The 25,268-nt window shown below is 36.0% G+C and overlaps 1 protein-coding gene across 1 annotated transcript in view; it reads left to right on the top strand.

The window, feature by feature from the left end:
• The first annotated feature begins 615 nt into the window (after positions 1–615).
• Positions 616–25,268, top strand: part of ezrb (ezrin b) — a 33,726-nt gene continuing 9,073 nt past the window's right edge. Inside the window, exons 1-8 of the mRNA XM_039692946.2 lie at positions 616–757; positions 2,775–2,852; positions 9,344–9,427; positions 14,255–14,350; positions 18,298–18,572; positions 18,697–18,780; positions 20,481–20,627; positions 23,658–23,754. Coding sequence (XP_039548880.1) covers positions 2,841–2,852; positions 9,344–9,427; positions 14,255–14,350; positions 18,298–18,572; positions 18,697–18,780; positions 20,481–20,627; positions 23,658–23,754 — 795 coding nt within the window. The 5' untranslated portion in view covers positions 616–757; positions 2,775–2,840. The remainder of the gene's footprint in view (positions 758–2,774; positions 2,853–9,343; positions 9,428–14,254; positions 14,351–18,297; positions 18,573–18,696; positions 18,781–20,480; positions 20,628–23,657; positions 23,755–25,268) is intronic.

Below are 25,268 nucleotides of genomic sequence, written 5' to 3'. Positions count from 1 at the left end.
GGGATACATCTATTGATGTCTGTAATATCTCCCACAAATTGCTCCGTTCCTGTATTTTATGTCACACACATTCATTGTACTGACAGATAAATAGCCTTTTCTAACTTTTTTTCCAACATAAATACATTTGTTGAAGCATTCTAGGTTTTCAGGTTTATATGTGTTTGAAAATGGCCTTCATAGACAGTAAAGAAAACATCACAACCACTCAAAAGATGTTTACAGTAAGCTACATTTAAGATGATGAATTTACACTACCGGATAAAGGGAAACCATATTCATTGACACAAATATTAGAGATTTGTAAATAAATAAAATAAAAATAAAAACATCCGAGTCTTTTATGACCTGCAAAAAAAAAAAAAAAACCTATCGAACAGTCCCACATTGTACCACTTTAATGCTAGCTGTTTCTGAATGATGCACTTCCGTTTGCAGGGCACCTGTCCTACTATTACTGCACATTATTCTGTATTTGAAATCATTTTCCAAGTAAACTTCAGTCATTCAGCTATCTTCTATGATGTGAAAGGCTTTGAAGCCACACTTGAGCAGGGCTACTCGTCGTCTCCTCCGTTGGCGTTGTGGGCGTCGCGCGCGTGTCTCAAACAGGAACTAGAGTCGCTGACTGTCATTCAGCCGCGCGCACAAAGGTGAGCGCACCGTCAGCCATATTACCAGCGCCGGACTCTGCTCATTTCCTCGGAGGGAGGGGAATTATCGGCCGAAGCTGGACTGAATTTACTCGCTAGCTCTGGTAAGACATGCTCCTATCGATTATCGCATGGGTCAAAGACCACAACACAGTTATTGCGTCTATCATTCATTCCCTTGTCATTGTATGACGCCGCCCAGTTCAAAGAGAAATCTCTACCAACAGGTGCTGCTCTGATAATGGGACAGTCTGTATCATACCATAAAGATGGGCTGTTTATAAGTCAAGAAAAGGGGGGGACAAAGCGTCCCTCTTTTAAAGATGAGTAGCGTTAGGTTACCATGAGGATAAATGAGCTAACTTATGTGCACATTTTTGTTTAACGTTAGATAGCCCAGTGAGTGATATGTTTGGGAAACGTAAAACGCGCGGTTTTTACTTCAGTTAACGTTAAGTAAAATATCGAAATCAGCTTTTCATTATCAGATTTTCATTACCCTCGATTCCGTTAACGCTTATAACATGCTTTTCTGTGCCGGTGTAATCGGAACACCGTAACGTTACTAACTGTGTTTCCTGCACTATCCAACGTCAGTCTTTGGTGAAACCATTGGTGTAATTTGAATCCCGAACGAACGACTCATGAGCCAGTTCCTTTCAATGAATCCAAAACAAACCTCCAGCCCGAGAAGTGCAGTCAGGTTACCAAATGAATGACTCTGACTGAGGTGGTTATTTTTAGTGATTCAATAAATAACTTGCACTGCATTGCTGCCCGGAAATAATATTCTCATTTACAGGATCTCTATTAGTGCATGATTCATGAAAATAAACACATGAATCAGTCGGAGGTGTTACTGAATTAATCCGACTCACTTTACTGATAGCCTATTGCTTTCGTCATGTCCGACTTGTGAACCGAAACTGTTAGGCTAGTGTGCTATGTTACAGCCGACAGAATGGTTGTTAAAGGGATAGGTCACCCAAAAATGAAAATTTCCAAAACATGTGTGAGTTTCTTCTGTTGAAGTTATTTTGAAGAATGTTGCTAACCACAGACAGTTGATGGACCCCATTGACTTCCATAGTGTTTTCTTACACTGGGTTCCATCAACTGTCTGGTTACCAACATTCTTGAAATAATTTTTTTTTGTATTCAACAGAAAAAAAATAAATTCCTACAGGTTTGGAACAACTTGAGGGCGAGTAAACGATGACAGAAATGTCATTTTTGAGTGAGCTGCACCTTTAAGAATCCTCTCCCACACTAGGCAAGGCAAGGCAAGTTTATTTATATAGCACATTTCATACACAATGGCAATTGAAAGTGCTTTACATAGAAGAAATTAAAATAATCCAAAAAAGAAATCAGAATAATTATAACAGTTTAGAATAAAAAATAAGAAATAATGAAAAATAAAAATTATGATAAAAATAAAATACAGTAAATTAAAACCATTTAGAATAAAATGAAGTTCAGTAACAGTCGGACGAACAGTGGCACAGTGCTCATTCAGTAAATGCACAGCTAAACAGATGTGTTTTGAGTATAAAGTATAAAGAACATGTTGTGCAATTAAAATGTTCCATGGATGTTAAATGTTTTTCATGAAACAATACATTCCAGTAAATAACCTTTATTTATTTTAAAGTGTATATGTATAATAAGGAGTACGGTATACAATTTATTTGATTTGCTATAGCCTCTAATCTTTACTTGTTGAGCATAATATATGATATTAGAGAGACATCTGAGGGCAGCTAATGCTATATATATATTAGTCATGTGTGACTCTCTTGCGTTGCTTGCTTGACTCTGGTACCGCTACATTTTATAACTGAATATTTGGCTGCACTCCCTGTCAAGGGTTGATCTTTGGGAAACAGAGACTGGAGCAAATATTTGCAGAATGGGGTGGGGACTTTAAGGCAGGCGCCGGTGTTACCTCTTTTGGGTGAGGCTGTCACAATCTTGAGTTCCAGTTTTTTAATCGTGATTCATTTGGCTGTATGGTGTGCGTCAGGGTTTATTCTCACCCATGTTTAAATGACAGACAAGCCGTTTGTGAGTCATTCTCACTAGCGCTGCTCAAACGCGTTCCTCTTCTTTCTGCTTCAGAGGGAGAGGCTCCGTGGAAACTCACTTTACTCTGAATCTTTGACGGGATCTACAACAGGACTCAAAATGCCCAAACCTGTAAGTATTCTTCAAGTTTTATTCTAATTGGTAAAATGTTTGTTGTATAGAAGGTCTGAGTGTTTGTTCGGTGTTTCTCTCATGATAGAAAACATGCTTGTGTATCTTGACTTCAACTTAACATGGAATGAAAGTTTAGTTCTTAAACATTATACGTTGTAGTTTCTAAATCCTTAACTTTATGCAAATTCTGGCAGTGCTTCTCACTGACAGTTACTTCTCAGAGGCATTTGTTTCAAGGCATAGTTTATAAGGCTTTTGGATTACTTATTCCTGTTTTTTGGCTTGTTTATATTGAACAAAATTGTAATCCTGAGAATGTGTAAGCCTAGTTAAAATGTTTGAAACAAACTTCACATTGAATTTGCTTATGAACACTGAAAACGGCAAGTGCAGCTTGAAGCATGTCAGTTTGTTTAAGATAGTAACATCGTCGTCAGGAAGCCTACAGAGGAAATGACCTCATCATGCTGCTTTTCATTCATTCCTGGCCCACTGTATACAAAAACGAGACGCTGTAGACAAAAACGCTTGTTCTTAGGTGCCATGGTCCGTTTGGATTGGGTTCAAAAGAGTCAAGATTCAGTCATTTAGATGCTTTTAAATCAAGATGGGCTACCAGTAATGATTATCTGATAAAATGATTACACATTTGATTGGATTTTTCTCTGAAACCCCCTATAAAGAGAGTTTTCTATATTACGTCTTAATATTTCCCCTCCTCTTTCAGATGCGTCTATAATAAGCACTTTCAGCAGCTGAGGGTGTTTCCTCTCAAATCTTTGTTTTCATTTGTTCTATTGAATAATTGATAACCGACAATGCCGCTGTCACGCCCTTTGGTGATGTAGTACAAAAGCACATTGTGCTGTAATCAATGTGCTCGTGTTTTCTCTGGCTTTAGCTCATACCAGCTCGACGAAAGACTAACAGAGCCATCCAAATCGGGACTTCAGGCTAAAACCAGTTCAAAGGAAAAATAAGTACATGGTCCCTTTACTTTGTGTCCCCTTTTATAGTACATGAAGGCGACATTTCAAATTAAGCTCTTTTACCTCAAATTGGGCCTAGCGCAATGCGGCGCAAGCTAGTTTCAGCCTGACGCAGTTATCATTTTCACGCCCCACGTTGTTTAAATAGCAAACGCGTTTGCACCCATTTGTGCGCTCATGGGTGTGCTGGTCTGAAAGCGAGGTGTGTTCTGGCGCATTGTTGGTGCGTTCCTATTTTGAGGCGACTGAAATGGACTGCGCTATTGACTAACAAAAACCCTGGTCTAAAGTCAGTGCCACATTAGTTTATTTTTTGTTATTTAAAGGGTACATTTGAGCCTATATGTGGGTGCACAATGCACAGGGATGCGCAGCATCACACAAACATGCCAAATATTCAAAATAAAAGGATTACAATGTAAAAAGATTATTATTGTCTACATAAAGATATGGAATCCGGCTTGTCCCGTTACCGTAGATGGTCTGCTTGCTAGCTTTAACCTCGCGCGCTTAAGCTGATCCGTTTCCTCGCTAGAGAAGCGTTCAGTCTTTCCGCTTGATAATTCCGCCGTGTAAATAGCAAATCCACCATGGCGTGAGCGCAACTGCTTTTTAAAGGGGTCATGAACTGGCTTTTTATTTTTTTTCATATTGTTATCTGAGGTCAACTTTTGACGTTCGCTTGGATTTTACATTCAAAAACATCAAAATGAAAAAGTTATTGGCTATTTTGTCCCCTAGTTTTGAGCCTACCTGAAAAACGCTCGTTTTTTTATGGGGGTCTCGCACCGAAGACTTGGAAGTAAATGCCCACTGCTGTGAGTGGAGAACAGTTTTGCATATTATAATGAGTTTCACTCTCGATCCGGTTTGTCATCACGATGTAGGAATCTATGTTATTTAGCTATGCGTGTAATGCGCGAATTGGTGGGTGGGGCTAAACCGGCCGTGTTGAAGTAGGTATTGATCTTCTTCTGCGGGGGTGGTGTTTTATCCTCTTTGACGTCATAGTTCCCCACTTTGAAAAACAATAAAAGCTTTTATTGGACTAACAAGGACGTTTTCAGTTCTGAAACTTACAGGATATTCTTATAATATGATGAGCTCTTAGATGTCAAAAGCTCAAGGAAAATGTAATTTCTCAGTTCATCACCCCTTTTTATGGGAATGGGAGATGAGACTCTGATTGGTATATGGCACGTTGAGCCCAAACACACCCATTACTCATGAAGAGAATAGGGACAACCCTTTTAGACCATGCACCGGACGAACCGACCATTTTTCCCGTCGTTAAACCAGCAAAAGTGTATTTGGAACACTAAGTGCACTTGCGCTTTACAGCATGCACTATAATAGGGCCCATTATGATTACAGGGGTGATTACGCTTCATAAAGACTTATTTTTGTCCAATGCTTATGAACTGTTACCATAGTTCATTTTATAAAACTAACTAATACATTTACAAAAAATGTATGCTTGCATATTTATGTCTTGCATAGTAAACTTCCTCGATCGTTCCCCTAGTACAGCATTGCTTTTGTGATGCTAAGCGCTCAGGAATGAGTCCTGTGAAACACCTTGTTAAAAGAGCTAAAGAATTTTACATGGAAGCTAAAATGACATGGTTTCTTCAGCAAATGTGTTATCTCACATTTGCTTATAATAAGGCTGCTGGATTATGGCAAAAACTATAGTCATGATTATTTTGGTCCTTGTTCGGGGATCGACTTATCGAGACTATTTCCTAAGATGGCTCCTGTCTGTATACGTGAAGTGAACTGTTTTTATAAAGTATCTTCTTATTAAACGGTCTGTACACTTACACAGTTCTCAATTCTTCGTTTTGCATGTATGGAGCCTCATTATGTTACTGCGTTAGTGTGGGGCTATTTTGAGCCTTGTTAGTGGTATAAACTAGCGATTTCTTTTTACTTAGTCAATGCCCCCATTACTAGCATTATACGCTAAACAGTTTTTAGAGATAAAACTCTTTACATTCGATTATCATGAAAACAAATCTCAGAGAACGATTGACTAGGTACCGATGTTTTATTAGACCAAAGGTTCATTGTTCGCCGGAGTTCTCCTTTAATAACATGGCAGGCATATAATTCCTACAACTGGAGTAACTCAATGAATTAACATTGGCAGAGTACACCACTTGTAGCAACCAAAAAAAAAAAAAAAACCCATAAATTTAAGTCATCATTATGGTGATCGGTGTTTGTTTTAAAATGAGGGTTTTCTCCTTCAGTCATTCTGCTTGTTAACATCAGGTGTCTTCAATCTTGGCAATATAAAATAAAGAGTTCTTTATTTATCTTTGACGTCTGTCTGTTGGTGAGATATTTTTGTTAATTTTTTTGGTGTAAAACTTAACTCATTTTAAATGGTTAACTTTTAAGGAATCATTTGATTAATTATTACTCAATTCTAATTCAAGTTTAATTAATAATATTTCTTGTAATCTGTTGCCACAATTCTATTGATTAGATAAAGCATATGCATTTTTACAGTGTAAAGTTACCTAAAGTTGAGCGTTTGGCACCTATATCATACATTTCAATTCCTAACATCCATGATGCATACAACACCAAAACCCATCTCCTGTGTAATTCAGGACAGTGTTAAAGAGATCAAAATTCTGTAATCATTCATTTACTCACCCTTATGTTGTTCCAAACCAATCAGCAATGCTATTTGAAAAATATTAAATAGGTTCTCCAGTTAGCCTTTCAATGAACAGTTCTTAAAAGTTAATAATCTAAAGCACATTTTTCAACTGTTGTGCAATGGAAAGGCTCCATGGATGTTAAAGTGTCTTCGTGGAACCAGATGCCAATAAAAAAAAAAAAAAAAAAAAAAAATTTAAAGAGCGTAGCATTATTTGTAGATTAACAGTAAAAGCGTATGTGTGTGGTTATAGTTTTCACAAGCAAACTTTTTATTTTTATGTTTTCAGTCAGACATTTTCCGAGGTTTAAGCCCCTTGTAACGTAGATAATTCGATCGGATGACGCCTGTCGCCACATGACGCTAGTTGGAACCTGAGATTGGTGACTGTACTTGATTTCGCCAGTCGGCCAGCTGAAACCTTTCTGAGAGCAATGCAGAGAAATGGTGAGACTATTAAAATGCAGCCTGATGCTGGAGGTGGACCACTGAGAGGACGTTTCTGAAAGAGACCCTTTGTTTTGCTGAGTAAATGGATACCCCTCCGTCTCCCCCTCTTTGGCGAGTTGGATGCCAGGGCTTTAAGCTGAACTCTTCACCACTAGATTTCAGATGTACACAGCAGGCCTATGATTCTTGACAGTGGATGGTCTAGATCAAGTTGTGTATTTGTGTTGTTCTTTATGTGTAATTATATATTTTAATGACTTAACACCAACCCTGAATGCCCGTGTGACTTGTGTATGTGAAGCCGCTATCGCAGTGCTGTTTTCAGGAAAGGTCCCAGCAGTCTTCTTAAGCTTGGTACAGGAAGTTCTTTCCGTGTTATAATGCTTGTGGTGTTGTTTGTGCTCTGATCAGTCGCTTTATATACTTCTATGTTAACTAAATTGATAAATCTATCTTGATATTAATAGTTATGCATTAAGTACATCCTTTTATCCAAAACAGTGTACATATACGAATAATTAGGGGTGTAACAATATATCGTACCACAATATATCGCAATACAAAAATGCAACAATACGTATCGTGGATAGTTCCCCAAAATTAAAATTACTGTGTGAGAAATTTAGTGTCAGTACTACATTAAACTACTTGAAGAGTATCGCAATAATATCGTATTGTGAGTTCAGTATCTTTATGTATCGAATCATGACATGAGGGTATCGTTATACCCCTACGAATAATACAAGTGCTTCCAGTAGCATGGATTTATGTCTTCTGGGGACGGTTGGGAGTTTGTTCTTCCACTGAAGTTCAGTGAGTGTCTGTAGTTTTGGAAATGGACTGTGATGGGATCATCTGGTTTTGTTATCTGAACAATAATGTATATGCTATGAAATGGCTTCTTTTGCATCTAAATGGTCATTACAACCACCAAACAGTCATTGTTTTCAAGGAAAATCTAAATATTTAAAAGTCATGAGAATTAAACGAAATAAAAGTGGTGAAAATAATGCTTTTCAAGGTATGTTTTCTCTCTCTCTCTTTTTTTTTTGCTAAAACGATCAAAATGAAATGATTCTTAAATATTGTATCATTTTCATTTAAATGCACAAGTAAACATGTATATGCAGGCAATATAATTGTGTTAATTAATAATACCATTTAAATGTAGCACACATAGTTCAGCATTACTTTATTTATTTTAATTTGATATTCCATTGATGAAAGTACGTACTGGTCCTTTTTTCCATAGAATTACAATAAATTCTTCTTTAAAAATTATACAGAGCACCAAAAAATGATAAAAGCAGTCTATATGACTATTCCTTATTCCTGAATCATTCGCTGTCTACAATAATTATGATTGCTTGGAAAAATAAGGGTGTTCTTTTTTTTTTTTTGTGTTGTGGTAGGAAGTCTTACAACATGAGATGATGACATTACAGAATATACTATTCCTTTTTTCTCACCAGTCTAAAGAGTGCATTCTGTATTGTCTGCTCTTAGTTTCGGTCTGAACCCTTGTTTGAGTTTCTGTAAACTTATGACTTTTCGTTGTGGATCATTAGTTTTAAAGCAGTTACATAATTTTTTCTCAGTGACCATTATTTTTCTCAGCTCTCATGGTAATCATATGAAAATAAATCACTGAATCAAATGTACGATCTGAGATGTGCCGAGATGGGTCATGTTGACAATGGTAATTCTTGTCTGTTGGAAACTTCTCTTAGTCCGCTGTTTTCTTTCCTGAGTAAGAACTACATTTAATACTTTCCTCTAGACATGATTTTTTTTTTTTTTTTTTCATTTATTGGCTCTCACAAATGGTTCATTGTAGCTTGATTCTGTGAGTCTGTTGTCTTCATTGTGAGGAAACGCCTCTGTTTCATGTTTTTTGAGAAATGGCTTAAAAATTACTCTTTGCGATCGCATAAAATGGTGCAAATTTGATTGTAAAGCAGCTTCGGCCTTTTGTTTGTTGACTTTTTCCTGTCAAACATTAACTGTAGAATAGTTTGGCATTTCCCCTTTTCAAATAGTGGCTGAGGCGCATTGTTCAGCGCAGCCACTTCTGCAGTTTTCCCAGTTTCTTTCAAGCCATGTCTGTTTGGAGAATCCCAGTCAGGGTCATCTGCTTTCTACACAGTCAGACTTCAATATAGATCATGTCTGTCTTTATCAATGGGCCCATTATTGTGATTTATTTTTTTCCCCACATGGTCATGATGGTCTCATCATCATCATCAGATGGAACATTTGAAGTTGTAACCGGATTGTTTTTTGTAGATGACCGTTTTCTTCCACTGTTTCTGTATTTGAAACACAGATGTCAACAGTAGTTGCTTATGAAATTTCTCTTTTCTCTCTCTCCTTAGGTAAATGTTCGCGTCACTTCGATGGACGCGGAGCTGGAGTTCGCCGTCCAGCCCAGCACAACTGGCAAGCAGCTTTTTGACCAGGTCTGCAACTAAAACGTTACTCAAAACATAACTGCATTAAAGGAGTAGTTCACTTTTCTAAAAACTTTTGCTGATAATTTACTCACCCCCATGTCATCCAAGATGTCCATGTCATTCTTTCTTCAGTCAACAAGAAATTAAAGTTTTTGATAAACATTCCAGCATTTTTCTCCATATAATGGACTTCAATTGCCACCAAACGGTTCAAGGTCCAAATGAGAGTTTCAGTGCAAACTGTTCAAAGGGCTTTAAACGACACCAGACCATGAATAAGGGTCTTATCAAGCGAAACGATAAGTTTTATCGTTAAGTTTATCGTTAACCTTAAGTTTTATAAGCACAAATGCTCGCCTTGCTCTGTTCTGTGATGAGTATTCGTGAATCTCCTGTTCGAACTCATTCATCAAAATGAACAAATCTTTTTCTGAGTCAGTTTGTTCGTTTCGTTCGGTGAATGAACCAAATGACTCTGAAAAAGATTCGTTCATTTTGATGAAGGCGCAAGGCGACCATTTGAGCTTATAAAACTTAAACTTTGTTATTATTTATTTAATGAGCAAATTTTTTTTTTTTTTTTTCACTTGATGAGACCCTTATTCATCGTTTGGAGTCGTTTAAAGCCCTTTGAACAGTGTCTTTCGGACCTTGAACCGTTTGGTGCCCACTGAAGTGCATTATATGGAAAAAAAATGCTGAAATGTTTTCATCAAAAACTTTAATTTCTTGTCGACTGAAGAAAGAATGACATGGACATCTTGGATGACATGGGGGGGGGGAAGTGAACTACTCCTTTAAATACTGAAAGAAATTCAGTGGTTACAAAAAGCTGTCGCAATTTCAGCTCAAACTTGCTTTCTGTCATTTTACTTGAATTTTATTATTGTAACATGAAATGAGAAAATTAGGGATTCACTGAAATATAATATAATTTGAGTTTAGTGAACTCATCGTTATGTTCAGGAAACCAGTTTGAGATGATTTGAGCTTGGTGACGCGTGTTATTTTGCTGGAAGTAGCGATCGGATGATGGGTTCACTGTGGTCATGAAGAGATGGACATGGTCATCAACAATACTCGGGTAGACTGTGGTGTTTAAATGATGAGCAACTGGTACTAAGAAAATCTCCTCCACACCATTACACCACCACCACCAGCCTGAACTGTTGATACGAGGCAGGATGCATCTATGGTTTTATGTAAAGTCAGCTTTATTTATACGGTATAGTGCTTTTTACCACACAGATTGTAAAAATCATTAGTTATGAATTTAGGAGGCGTTGACACGACACAGTTCATCTTTCATTTTGCTAACGCCAAACTCTGACCCTACCATCTGAATTCTTGCTGCAATTTCTTGTTCTTATCTGACACTTATCTATCTTAACTAGTGTGCATGTGAAATCATCCAGATTTCAACCTATTTAATGTCAACATTGGCTGGTGATATTTCTGTTTACAAATGATGAGATGCGCACAACAAAGATTATACCTTAGACTGGGCTGAGAAACATTTTCGCTGAAAGTACCTCACTAAACATCATGTGCCAAATTCTCTGTTTGTTTAGATTTAAAATCTGAACTAGTACAATTTACTTATGATTGCATTAATGTAATAAATTGCCTGAACTATTCATTTTATAACATCAACAGATAGTAAAGTTCTGTGTTTCAGCAAATATTTGGCTGCAGTCGATATGTAATATATGAAAAGGAGACTATTTGATTCGGTTCTTACAAGATCAGATTGTGGAACAGACAATGTATACCGGATTTCTGCAATCCATCAGTTTAATCCCTCAATGACAGCTTCTCATTCTCCTCCCATAATTCCTTGATTCCTTAAACAAATTCATGTAATGAGAGGAAAAGGTCTGCAAACAGTTATTCAGAGAAATGTTAAAAGGTAAATCAAGAATGCAAATGACATTCACATTTGTTTTCAGTCAAATTCTTGTTCAAAAAAACGAAAAGGTGCTTTGGTAGTACAGCCACAAAAATAACGTTGCTCACGTTTGAATCCAATCTTAAAATGTATAATTTGAATATAAAGTATATCAAACATTAATTAAAAAAAATAATGTTTTAAATCATTTATAATTTAAATTGTTTTATATAATAATAGCAAAAACAGTTAAGGACGTCACAGGACAAACTCAGACTTCATTGGGAAAGTTGCTGTCAGTAGCTCCAATGCCTATGACCTAATTTAATTACCAGCTTGGTGACATGGGATAATCCCCTCCAAATAGAAGGTCCCACACACCACGAATGCCTCACAGGGAAGCTTTTTCTTCTTGAAAAATACATATCCCTTAAATCATGACTCATTGACTGTTACACCGATGTGCTCATTAACTGCCACGACTGTGGAAACGGTGAATAAGGGCCGTCCCTCTCGGAGCACACTTGTTTTCCCATGTGGAACAGAACCAGAATCCACTTCAGAGTGTTTTGCTCTTAAAGAGGCAGTCACGAACTGTGGATGAGAGATTTTCACTGAAGCCTATGGGAGTCCAGCTGTCCTTGCCGGCAGGCGGAGTTCATTCCCTGCAAAATCATGGAACGCCTTAAATAAAATGTCCAAAGTCGTTTTCAAATTAATCTTAGCAGGATGTTTAAATTAAATCTACATTGTGTAACTCTTTTAGTTTATTCTTAGCTAAAAACACTTAGTTCTTTCAAAAATATATGTGCTCATTAATGTGTATTTACTTCGTTCAAGTAATAAAGTATTCTCGTGAGTGTATAATATATGCCATTGAAAATACATCCGGGTAAGGGGTTCTAATGTCGGTCGCCATGTTGCCCCTCCATCTTGAATGTACATTAGCCAAAGAGGGACATACCCATTAATTCAAGCTTCCCCTTTCGCGTTTACGTTTGAGTTAACACTCATGGACGAGGTCGAACTGGAAGCCATGTTAATCTTTGACTACATTGGCCACCGTAGGAGTTAAAACGAAATAAGAATTGAGAGGAACAGAAACTAATATTCAATGGATGTTCATATACCTTTTCACCACTAGATGGGGGGGAAAAAAAAATCACACAGTGTAGATTTAAATAAAGCCTTTTCTAGTTCTTGACGTTCTCTAGCTTCAGGCCCCGTCCACACTACTGTGAGTTTGTTTAAAAACGGGCCTCCTGCCCGGACTAAAACGAAGACCTGAAACGGAGAAGTTTATAAACGCTGCAGCTCCGTTTTGCATTTTGAATCTCCGTAGGGCGTTTTAGTGAAGACGGGACAAACCGGAGTTTAGAAACGATGACGCAGAGGCTCACGCTCGGCGCTATGATTGAGTGTCATCAGTCATGACGTGTCCTTCCCTGATTCGTCAGCCACCGTTTACACTGGTACGCGCATGCCCAGTGTTGGTGAATGGTCATGTGATCCGCGTTTTTAGTCGTTTTAATGTGGACCACATGCCCAGTGTTGGTGAATGGTCATGTGATCTGCGTTTTTAGTCGTTTTAATGTGGACCACATGCCCAGTGTTGGTGAATGGTCATGTGATCTGCGTTTTTAGTCGTTTTTAATGTGGACCACATGCCCAGCGTTGGTGAATGGTCATGTGATCTGCGTTTTTAGTCGTTTTAATGTGGACCACATGCCCAGTGTTGGTGAATGGTCATGTGATCTGTGTTTTTAGTCGTTTTAATGTGGACTGAGGTCAATTCTAATACACAGATAAAACGCTGGTGTGGACGGAGATCGTATTCGTTTTAATTCTCCGTTTTTAAATGAAAATAGAAATTCTTCTTCTTATTGGGTTGAAGCATGCATATGGTTTTGCTAGTTTTATGTCTTTACTGATTAAAAATGTATTCTATGAAGCAATTGTTCTGCAGTTGTTGTTTTTTTCTTTCACTTTACTTACTTGGCTTTGTCATTGAGCTTCGAGTTGATTAGAAGAACTTGTTGAACTGGTTTACAACATTTCTGTTGTGTCCATCACCAGTTTGGATCTTTTTTTTTTTTTTTTTTTTTTTCTTTCTGCGATTTGGCATAATTGTGAATGGGTATATAAGGCTATAGAAAGTCTGATTGGTTGAATGAATCTATTGTTGAAATGTTGTTTTGATCAAACGCAGATATGTAAAACATTTGCTTTGATTTGGTTTCTGTTACAGTTTTTTACTATAATTTGTCCCATTGAAGTTGTCTTCTGCTACATCCCCAATACATGCTAAAAACGGTTGTTCATAAACGCTTCGTTTGATTACTAGACTGAAGTTTACAGATGGTACGTGTTCTGTTAATGGCTTTGTGGATATAGAGAGCTCAAGGCATTGTTGAAGTTTCCTGTTGACCTTTATTTGTGTCAAGTTAGTTAGTTAGTTTTGTGTTAAAAATGTTTCAAAAGTTTTCAACGTGGTGTCAGTGTTGAAAATGCAATGTGTAGATGATCTAAACTCCGGTTGGACCAGCAGATGATGGGTGCTGCAGCATTAGTCAAAAACCCTAATAAATACCATTGTGCACAAACCCTCTGGGAAATTGTGAACATGCATATAGACCTTTTGAAATCTAAAGTTTTGCCTTCAGGGCCTCTGGTGCTCTATCGCACCCATTCCTGCTAAAGCTAATGAGCGTGGATGAGCTAATGGCCTATTTAGTGATGGGAAGAAGACAAAAATAGTATATTATTCAGTATTTACTCTTAAAATATACTCATTATACTGTTTTTTTTTTGGGAAATTTAAGCATGTGCCAAGTTATATTTCAAAGCACCAAATATACAACTGTCATAAAGCAGCCAACAACCACTTAATAAATCATTCATCCATTTATTATGTGCTAAAAGGTGTCATTATTTTTTCCTGACAGGTGGTGAAGACCATTGGGTTACGTGAAATATGGTACTTCGGACTACAATATATGGACAGCAAAGGGTACCTTACGTGGCTGAAACTTGATAAAAAGGTAAGACTGATTGTCAACACAGAATGTGTTTTAATAAACCGCAGGGTTTTCGTTTTCATCCTTGTTAAATTCAATATGGCGTCTCTCCTGACTACAGTCTATTACTTGAGTGTGTACTCTCTGTTTTCATAAATGTATTTGAATTACCCTCATGCGTACGTTTCCACTCCACACATGCCTTTAACCTGCTGGACTGACACAGTCAGTAGGTTAAACATTTGAATTATGTGTTTCCTTGTTGTCTTTGAACAGTTAAAACACACTTCGAAGGAAAGCGCCAACAGTAGTACAGTACCGAGTACCTGCCAATTGATGCTGCTTTGTGTTTATTTTGAGTGCCCTGCCCTCTGACCTTCAAAGGTTTCTATTTAGAATATGTTTTTACAAGCGTTGAGCATTTTAGCCAATCACAATCATATCTGTGGAGCATGTGAACGCAATCGCCAATCAAAGATGCTAGTCAGTAAGTTAGTCATAATCTGCTTAAAACAGATATAAAACACGAGCACACTCACAAATCCTTTCAACAAAGTACAAACATTATGTAAATAAGAGATTTTGAGATACAATTAAGACATATTTTTTTATTAAAAGGAGTTTTCGCCATAGTACAGAATTCATTGAGTTTACTCTTCAGAGATTGACAGCCATCATTATTATAAATGGAGAGGTTCTCTTGGTTTGTTCAATAAGACAAAACAGGACAAAGTTTTGAGTGCACATGGTACAGAGAACTACAAAATTGTTCTGGTAGTATTGACTACTGAAATTATTGTACCGTGACAACCCTATTTTGGATTATGTTTCAGTCTGCTTGTTTTTTATGAATTATTGGAATAAGTATTATGTTTGTTCCAAAATGTAAGCATCAGCGGCGGCTGATTTTGTGCTTTAACATATGCGGTAACAGACCTGTGGCTTTGCAGACAATCTCCCTTTAATATTTTCTTTAATAGAAATTACTAATAAGTATTTACTTGAGTTTTAATCATGAAATCTAATCGGAGTAACTAATTGCAATCTAGTTCTAATAAGAGGATGCATTGTCATCCACATAGTAACACACAATACCCAAAACTGAACCCAAACCCAGACGTGTAACTAAAAGCTACTTGATTAAATCTGACTGAATACGGGTGACTTAATACCAGCTGTTTTTGACTTGGTGATATGGCCACCATAATAAATATGCACCACTAATGTGTGCAGTGTGAAAACTTAGACCAGTGCAACAAACAATTATGAAAATGGTACTTAAATTGTACCTAAAAAATGGATTTTTAAAAAATCATAGGTCATAGTTATCTAGTAAAATCAGTGTCCTAGAAGGACTGTTATTCTAATAAGGTGTGAAAATATTTGAGCAAATGCGGGTCATAAATTATATTTTAACCACCATAAATCAGGAGCAGTAAAAAACGAAGAAAAAGGGAGATTTTTTTAGAAGAAACTTGTTTGGCTTCATTCCTCTCATAAACACCTCACAGATCAGAGCTCAAATTCAGAGAGAGAGAGAGAGAGAGAGAGAACTTGTTTAACCCTGAACTGAAGTTAAAGAGAATATTTAAGGGCTTGCTGTGTTTTACCTCCAGAATAAAATCTGGATGGTTCACATTTGAAAATGAATTAAGAAAGCCATAAATATTACATTTTGTAATTTTACAGTTATACTGTAATAAAATTGGTAACGATTTAGTATTGGTGACGCTTTTTAAGTTCATGATAGCTCAAGTCCATTATTAAAATTAAAAGTTGGATCCGTTAATATTTAATGTATTAGTAAATGTTGAAATTTAACATTTAATTAAAATCAATAAATGATTTGGAATCGTTGTTCATTGTTAGTTTGTCTTAACTAAGGTGGTTAACTAATTACAGGGAAATATTACAATAGTAATACACACACACACACACACACAACCGAGAGCTTCTTCTTTTTTTTTTTTTATCACATTCTAAATCACTTTTTATTTGAGGGAACATTTCATCCCCCCACATTCCCCAAAATTCTGCACCTCACTCTCACACAGACTCACAAAGAAATAAAAATAGTGCTGTTTTACTATATAAGAACACTCTTGGCACTCATGCTGCTCGGTCAGTCAGTTTTAAGCACAGATAAATCTGGGCCTGCACGATTTGAAAAAGGCATATTGCGATTATTGAGGTCAATAATGTGATTGCGATATAATAAACAAATGGTTCTCAAGGAAAATGCACACACAGATTAATGTTGAAATGTGTATTTCTCAACTCGGTGTTTTCATATTATTATTATTTTTTATATTTTTTTATTTATTTTTTTTTCAAAACTGACATTTTTTTTTTTATTTCTGCAACCTTGTCTCAATAGTACAGTAGAATGAAATAAATAGAACAATAAATAAGAACAATTTTATGTTCATAAAAATAAGATATTTTAAACATTCTGTCCAGACAAACAGAGACATTTAAGCGGGATGTGTATTGTGATTGTCAACATTAGGCAACTAAACATAATTTTGTTAAAGCCAAGTTCACACTACATGATTTTAAGCCCGATTTGTAAATCGTTGAGCTCGCCAACAGGTCAGGGTGTTATCGCGGGGGATTAGCGGGCGATGAACGCTTGCCAATCTGTTAGTATGAAAGAGCCAACAAAGCATTAAAGACGCTCACGGACGCGTCGCCGAGCCCAGAAAAATATCTAGCATTCTAGATATGCAGAGCCAGCGCGCGACTCAACCTCAGTGATGTCATGAGCAACAGCCAATCATAGCAAGGCATGGGTTAAGGTCACTGGGTAAATCTTATTTTTTCTTTTTTTGCATTTTTTTTTTAAATCAGAGCATATCATCGCCCGAACAGTTTGCAGCACTAATTTCTGTCTGACGTCCATATTCGCGTGCTGTGTTCGTGTGCACGTGCTGTTTCGCATCATTTCTGGTTCGTTTTATTGCGTGGTTTTTCGTGACAAAACGTGGTTTGTAGACAAGATAGAATCATTGGGTGACAGAGTTGTTGTCAACTGGTTATTTATTTGATTATTTTCAGGATTTAGACCGTACCATAGTACTGAAACAGCTCTCATTAGAGTCACAAATGATTTGCTCTTATCATCCGATTGTGGTTGTATCTCTATGTAGTGCGTTGTCAACTCGTGTAGTGAGTTACCTCCTGTTGCGGATCAATCACGTCGTGTCGTGTGGTGTGAACAGCTCAACAACTTGAACACTCATGATTTCACTGAGAGCAAGTCATGTTGTGTGAACCGCACAGTTCAGCCCGACGTTTTAAAATCATATAGTGTGAACTAGACTTAAGTTTAGTGACAATATGTTACAATGTTTGCATGGTACAATGACTGGTAGGCTACTGTTTTTATTATTGCTTGATCTTGTGATTTGATTCCGATCTTGATTCAATATGATAAATATTAGTTGCAGTAGATGCGGTTCACAACCACGATCTGTCACATTTACAAGCACCAAAACGCTATTGACAGAATCTGAGAGCTGATCATTTGTTTCATATCAAATAACAAATATTTCATATTTCTTTATAGACAAATATCGCCATAACGGGTAGATTTATTTATTCATTTATTTTTTGGCCACCAGTTTAATGTCCGTCCGCTCTGTTGGAAAACCTCACAACATGACCTTTCACGCCACTGCCTAAACTGATTGGTGGTCAAACCGGCAAACCGCAAACCGCAAGTGGGCAAACCGCTCTCAGAGAGAATGGGGTTGTCATGTCCACACATGCATTTATTTATTTACTAAAACCTCAGCATTTTGTGTCAATCGCATTGGCTTATTCAAATCCTAACGAATGTTGTAGCTTCGTAGACAACAAATACAAAAACTGTAAAAATATATAATCGGATGTGGCCTAAATGTGCATATTTGGAGTTGTGATACACTCATGATAGTCAACATTATGAATGATCAACTCATTTCTCGCAGGTCTCCGCGCAGGACGTCAAGAAGGAGAACCCCATCCAGTTTAAGTTCCGGGCTAAATTCTTCCCAGAAGATGTGTCGGATGAGTTGATCCAGGAGATCACTCAAAAGTTGTTCTTCATGCAAGTCAAAGATGGCATTCTGAGTGACGAAATCTACTGTCCTCCAGAGACTGCGGTGCTTCTGGCCTCCTATTCAGTGCAGGCCAAATTTGGGGATTTCAACAAGGAACTGCACAGGCCTGGATACCTGACTTCAGATCGCCTCCTGCCCCAACGGTGAGACGCAGAGGTTTCTCATTTGAGTTCTGCTGTCATTTCTCATCAATACTTGGTTTCAGATAGCGAATGAAGCTTTAGAAACAAGTCTCTTGATTGTCCATTTCCACGTCGTGTCCTGCAGGGTTCTAGACCAGCACAAGTTGTCACGGGAACAGTGGGAGGAGAGGATTCAAGTGTGGCATGAGGAACATGGAGGAATGCTCAAGTAAGTTGACTTCCTTGCAAAAGCATCTTGAAAAGAGATTTTAGAGTATTGGGTTTCCACACACACACACACACACCACTCACAGGCTTTTTTCAGTCTCTAGAGAACAGTCAATTGGACAGTCAGGCACATTTATTGACTGATTTCTATTAATTGGCTTGCTTGATAAGTCATTCTATAGGACCAAGTGGTTTGACCATATACGGTATGCCATGCAAAATGATGCAATGATAATGTCAGTTGGTAAAGATTATGTTTTGCCATTTATACCGCAATATGTCTGTGGCGCAATTGCAAAAATTCCAGTGTGACTTCAGTTTGCAATCCGTGTCACAGTGTAGACCGCTATAAACTTGGTATAACTGTCGGTAGTTTATGGTTGATAATGTCTCAACTTTCCATGTTAACATTCAATTCATGACATCCATGATTCAAAAATGTGCAATTTAAATGATTAGCAATTTTACAACATCTAATTTTATATATCCATATAAAAAAGGTAAATAATCATATCAGGATTATTTTAGAATTATTGATGATTTTATTATTTAGTTGCTTTTGTTATTGTTTCAGTTTTTTTTGTTTTTGTTTGTTTTTTATATTGTAGCTTTCATTTTTATTAATTTTACTTTTGGTAATTTAGTACTTCTGTCAAACGATTAATCGCATCCAGAATAAAAGTTTGTGTTTACATAATATATGCGGGTGCACTGTGTATAAGTATTTTGTATATATAAATATAAATACATACACATGCGTGTATATTTAAGAAAAAAAATTATTTATATATAAAATATTGATATTTATATATAATATAAATATATATACAGTATATACATGAAAATATTTCTTAAATATATCCAAGCATGGGTGTGTATTTATTTTTTTATATATATATACAGTATATATATAAAATAATTATACACATTATTACTATATCATAATATGTGTATATTAATATATATTTTTATATTACTATAAAATTATCATAATATGTGTATATTATGATATATTTTTATATTACTATAAAATTATCATAATATGTGTATATTATGATTATACACATAATTATGCACCCACATATATTATGTAAACACAAACTGTTTAAATTTCAATTACTGGATGATCTAATATGTTTAAGGGCCGTTTAAACAAGACTGCTTTCAACTAAAACATTTTATGTATTTTGGCTGTTCATTTACACGACAACAGCGTTTTGGCGGCCTGAAATTGCTAATTTTTGAGAATGATACCGCTATCTTCTCCATGTAAGCTACAAATGGTGAATTTGTGAAAACGGTGACGCATAGCATCTCTTCACAAAATGACATCGCCAACTACTGGCCTGGCATGAATACAGCGTTTTAGTCGTTTTTTCGTGGATAAAAATATTTGAACGGCGATCATTTTGACAACGTTGTCCATAGCAAAAACTTTTCCGTTTTTAGTACATGGTTGTCATGTAAACTACCTTAGTCAACAAAAACAACACAGAATAATATACAAATAATTTAATACTCTGGATTATGGTTATGTAATATATAACATTTTATTTAACGTGTAAAACCCTAGTTATGACTACATTGTGATATACTATTACCATGTTATATCATACTGTGCTAAAAGAGTTTGGTTATATCACCAGCCAGCATTACAAACCGAAACCGATCATCGTGTTGTCCTGTTGTATTTATCCCTAGAGAGGACGCAATGCTTGAGTATTTGAAAATTGCTCAGGATCTGGAAATGTATGGGGTGAACTACTTCGACATCAAGAACAAGAAGGGATCGGAGCTGTGGCTGGGTGTGGATGCCCTGGGCCTAAACATCTATGAGAAAGACGACAAGTGAGTTCAGCCTTTCCCAACATTCATTTGACATTATTCATATCTGAAGTGCCATTTCAACTACACTTCATGTACGTGTTTTCCTCTTCTGTTAAATAATTTCGATTACAAAAAAGCGCTGTATATACTACGAGTACTGTATGGTTACCATAACACGACGGTATTTTGTGGCTACTTAGTAATACTTCTGGCCTGCACTTCCATCATCCCCTTTTCATTTACACCAATCTGTGAAAGCCAAGCTATCGAGGAGTGCTTTTGGTGATTTACATGATTCCTAGAACACAATGTTCTTCTTTGAAGTAACATCTATTTTATTTCCATTGTTTCCTTAAACAGAGATCTCTCTGTGTGTGCACATAAGAGCAGTGGCGTCTAATGGCTTTTCCCCCACAATGCCCTCTATTTTAACCATAGCAACAAAGACTGGTTTTTCAAGCTGTGCAGTCCTTGAAAACGTTGGGCAAGGATTGTGTGTGTGACTGAGAGAAGGCTTCTCGAGTGCACACATGTTGCACAACGACCTGTGAAATAGTTCACATTCATCTGATCTTTGCTTGTGTTTGTACGGAGTAAAGTGTTGTTGTGTTAGCTGTGCTCTTTCTGCCGAGTGGCCCACAATCTTAGCTTTCCATTTGTTTCGAATCGCGATTCTGAACCGACAAATATGCAAAATTTGCTTATGACAACGTTAATTTCTGCAGTCTGTTTAAATAATCTGAATTCATAACTAAGAAGTGGTTTGAATGAATGATTAAATTACTCCCTCATATTGACATGGCTTGTTTCATTGCTATTGGATGGATAGGTTTTATTTTTAATGAATCTCTTGAGTTACGGTAATGATTCAATGAAAAATACATTTTTTTTTTAACAATTACTTTATTCACCCCATAATGGCGTAACAATATAGCCAATACAATTGTTATTTTCGGCCTTTTTTAAACTTTCAAAAGGTGATTTACTCGGTCTCCACTTGATCCTTAAGAAATCATTCTTATATGCTGATTTAATGCTCTGTAACATTTCTTCTTATTATTAATATCAGTGTTGAAAACTATTCTTAACACTTTTGTGGAAATTGCGAAATTTATTTTTTCTTTGAGGAATAGAAAGTTCAATGAACGGCATTTATTACATTTATTTATTAAATAGAAACATTTTGTGACATTTTGAAATGTCTTTCACTGTCACTTTTGATCAATTTAATGAATAAAAGTATTTATTTCTCTCTTTTTTTTTTATCTTACCACAATTGTTTGAATGGTATCATTGTTTCCTAAAATGTTAAGCAGCACAACTGTTTTCAACATTGATGATGATGATGATGATGATGATGATGATGATGATGATAATAATAATAATAATAATAATATTTGTTGATCATTAAATCAGCATATCAGAATCATTTCTGAAGGGTCATGTGACACTGAAGACTGGATATTCGGTTTTAACATCACAGGAAAAACATACATTTTACAATATATTAAATAAAAAAAAAATCATTTTAATGAGTAATATTTCACAATATTACTGTTTGATGAAATAAATGCGTATTCGGTGAGCAGAATAGACTACTTAAAAAATATATATATATATATATATATACACACACACACATGCATATATATATATATATATATATATATATATATATATATATACAGACACACACATGCATATATATATATATATATATATATACACACACACATGCATATATATATATATATATATATATATATATATATATATATGAAGAGTTCAGATGCAAAAGCCTCTAAATGCCATTTGAAATTTTCTTCTTTAATGATGATTTTTTTTATCAAACTTGTATATTTAAGTTCAGTAATTTCACTTAAATGGCAATGATAATTACCTATTAATTGTTATTTAAGTGAAATTACTGAACTTAAATATACAAGTTTGATAAAAATCATAATTAAAGAAGTAAATTTCAAATGGCACTTAGAGGCTTTTGCATCTGAACTCTTCATATATATATATATATATATATATATATATATATATATATATATATATATATATATATGTGTGTGTATATACTGTATATGTTTCCAGACTTTTGACAGGTGCTGTATATAATTTGTTTATGCTAATAATGATATATTATATAAACATGTAGTGGTATATAATATTGTAGTAATATTTAATTTATTTATGGATATATAATTTTCCTTAAATGATAGAATAGCTGTTGTAAATACGGCACGCCTTCTCTCCACCGGAGGAGAAAATAAGGCGGCACGTTCGGGCCATCTTTAGCAGCTCTACTCCACATAGACCTAGTCAGCACAACCTCTCTGCAACTCTATTCCCTCTAGAGCCAATCAAAGCCAAGCATGAGGCCGACCGTAACCGTCATAGCACTACAAGGACAAAAACTAGGGCCTCTTTAAATACTTACATCGAGGATTTAAAATGTAATATTGTATAAATGTTTAATGCTAATGAAATATGACCGTTAATGTTCTAGTTTATTTGTTCCACTCTTCTTCCCCCCCAAATTCCTGGCACCTTAAACTGCACTACCCTTAGAAAAAAACTTTCATATTTATTACCATCATTTATTTGAACCATTTCTGCCATTTGTTTTAGGGCAGGTTTGTGACGCGTCATACGAGGTGGGCCACAATATCTTTGTCTTCTCTTAGCTATTTGTTAAGACAGCGTGACACACACGTTGGAAGGCGTCATTGTAATGCCACTCCCGTGAGCTCCACAAAGACATCACAGCACACTCCTCACTGCGATGTTGTCATTCGCTTACGTTAATCGCAGGCCCTTCTTTGTCTCCGCATTCCTTGAGTATCTCAGTGATGGACCGTCATGCCTGTGGTACAACATTCCCACTGCATTACAAACTGATCTCAATGCTAATATTTAGTTTTTTGCTCGATCGGCGAGATCTGATGGTTGTCTTCCACCTTTTAAGAGGCGATTTCAGGTTTTGCGTAACTATGTTTGGAATGAAAACAACATCTCATGATTTCATCATTGTCTTCACAGACTCACACCGAAAATTGGATTCCCCTGGAGCGAAATAAGAAACATTTCCTTCAACGACAAGAAGTTTGTCATCAAGCCGATAGATAAAAAAGCTCCAGTAAGTGAAACTACAACTGTGACACAAGCCGCCTTCGTACATCACACAGCCCAACCTAAAAATGAAGAACTGACGAGACCAGAATAAAAACTCGTTTTATTACACTCTGATCAACAAATGTTTTATCTCACACCAACGTCTAGGATTAGGTTTTTGGATGCAACGTCTAATTAAAATAATAGAAAATGTTAAAGAATGATAGTAAGAAACGTTTCAGGTCTTTTTAGGTCACTAATTGTGCGTTTGAAACATTGAGCTTTGTGAAGGGCTGTAAAGCACAAGATGCTCTTTAAAACCATTGTTTGTTTGTTTACTTTTATTGTCCCCCTTAGGGGAAACTAGTTTTGCAGCAAAAGGTAACAGAAATACAGACAATGCATAATACACAAACAATATATCATACACATCATAGTTCATATCATAAAATCTACCTTTGTGGGAATTTTTTTTCCCCATTAACTCATCAACTCACATCTACTGAACCAGGCGCTTGATCGTGTTCCTGTAGAAGACCCACTATCACAGGGTCATCAACATATTTTAACACACTGTGATCTTCCTGTTAAATAAAAATCTGAAATCCATTCAGCAACATTTAAATCGATGTTAAATTGATTTCTCTATTAACAAATGAAATGAGGCTGAATTGTATTAAAAGCAGAAGAGAAATCAACAAATAACGCCATAGGTTTTCTAGAAGCTTAGAAACTAAAGATTTAAAACATTTAAAGGAGTAGTTCACTTTTAAAAAAAACTTTTGCTGATAATTTGCTCACCCCCATGTCATCCAAGATGTCCATGTCTTTCTTTCTTCAGTCGAAAAGAAATTAAGGTTTTTGATGAAAACATTCCAGGATTTTCTCCATATAATGGACTTCAATTGGAACCAAACGGTTCAAGGTCCAAAAGACAGTTTCAGTGCAGCTTCAAAGGGCTTTAAACCATTCCAGACGATGAATAAGGGTTTTATCAAGCGAAACGATCACTCATTTAAAAAAATAAATCACAAAGTTTAAGTTTTATAAGCACAAATGCTCGCCTTGCTCTGTTCTGTGATGAGTGTTCGTGACTCTCCTGTTCGAACTCGTTCATCAAAATGAACAAATCTTTTTTCGAGTCATGACTCGAAGGGTCCTTGATAAGACCCTTATTCATCGTCTGGTGTTGTTTAAAGCCCTTTGAAGCTGCACTGAAACTCTCATTTGGACCTTGAACCGTTTGGTTCCCATTGAAGTGCATTATATGGAGAAAATCCTGGAATGTTTTCATCAAAAACCTTAATTTCTTTTCAACTGAAGAAAGAAAGACATGGACATCTTGGATGAGTAAATTATCAGTAAAAGTTTTTTTAAAAAGTGAACTACTTTAAGAAAATACCTCTACCCTCAAATAGTAATGGCTAGACTATATTTGCTGTAAAATCACTTTTATCCTAACTTTTTTTTTTTCTTTTTTTTTAATGTTTCATTATTAACAACGTGTGCACCTGGTCTAAAATCATTTAAAATCTTAGG

Source organism: Pimephales promelas, chromosome 13 (assembly GCF_988280905.1).
Source record: "Pimephales promelas chromosome 13, fPimPro1.hap1.1, whole genome shotgun sequence".
Lineage (NCBI taxonomy): Eukaryota > Metazoa > Chordata > Actinopteri > Cypriniformes > Leuciscidae > Pimephales > Pimephales promelas.
The sequence above is the reverse complement of the archived record's forward strand: the minus strand, read 5'-3'. Positions and strand labels throughout refer to the sequence as shown.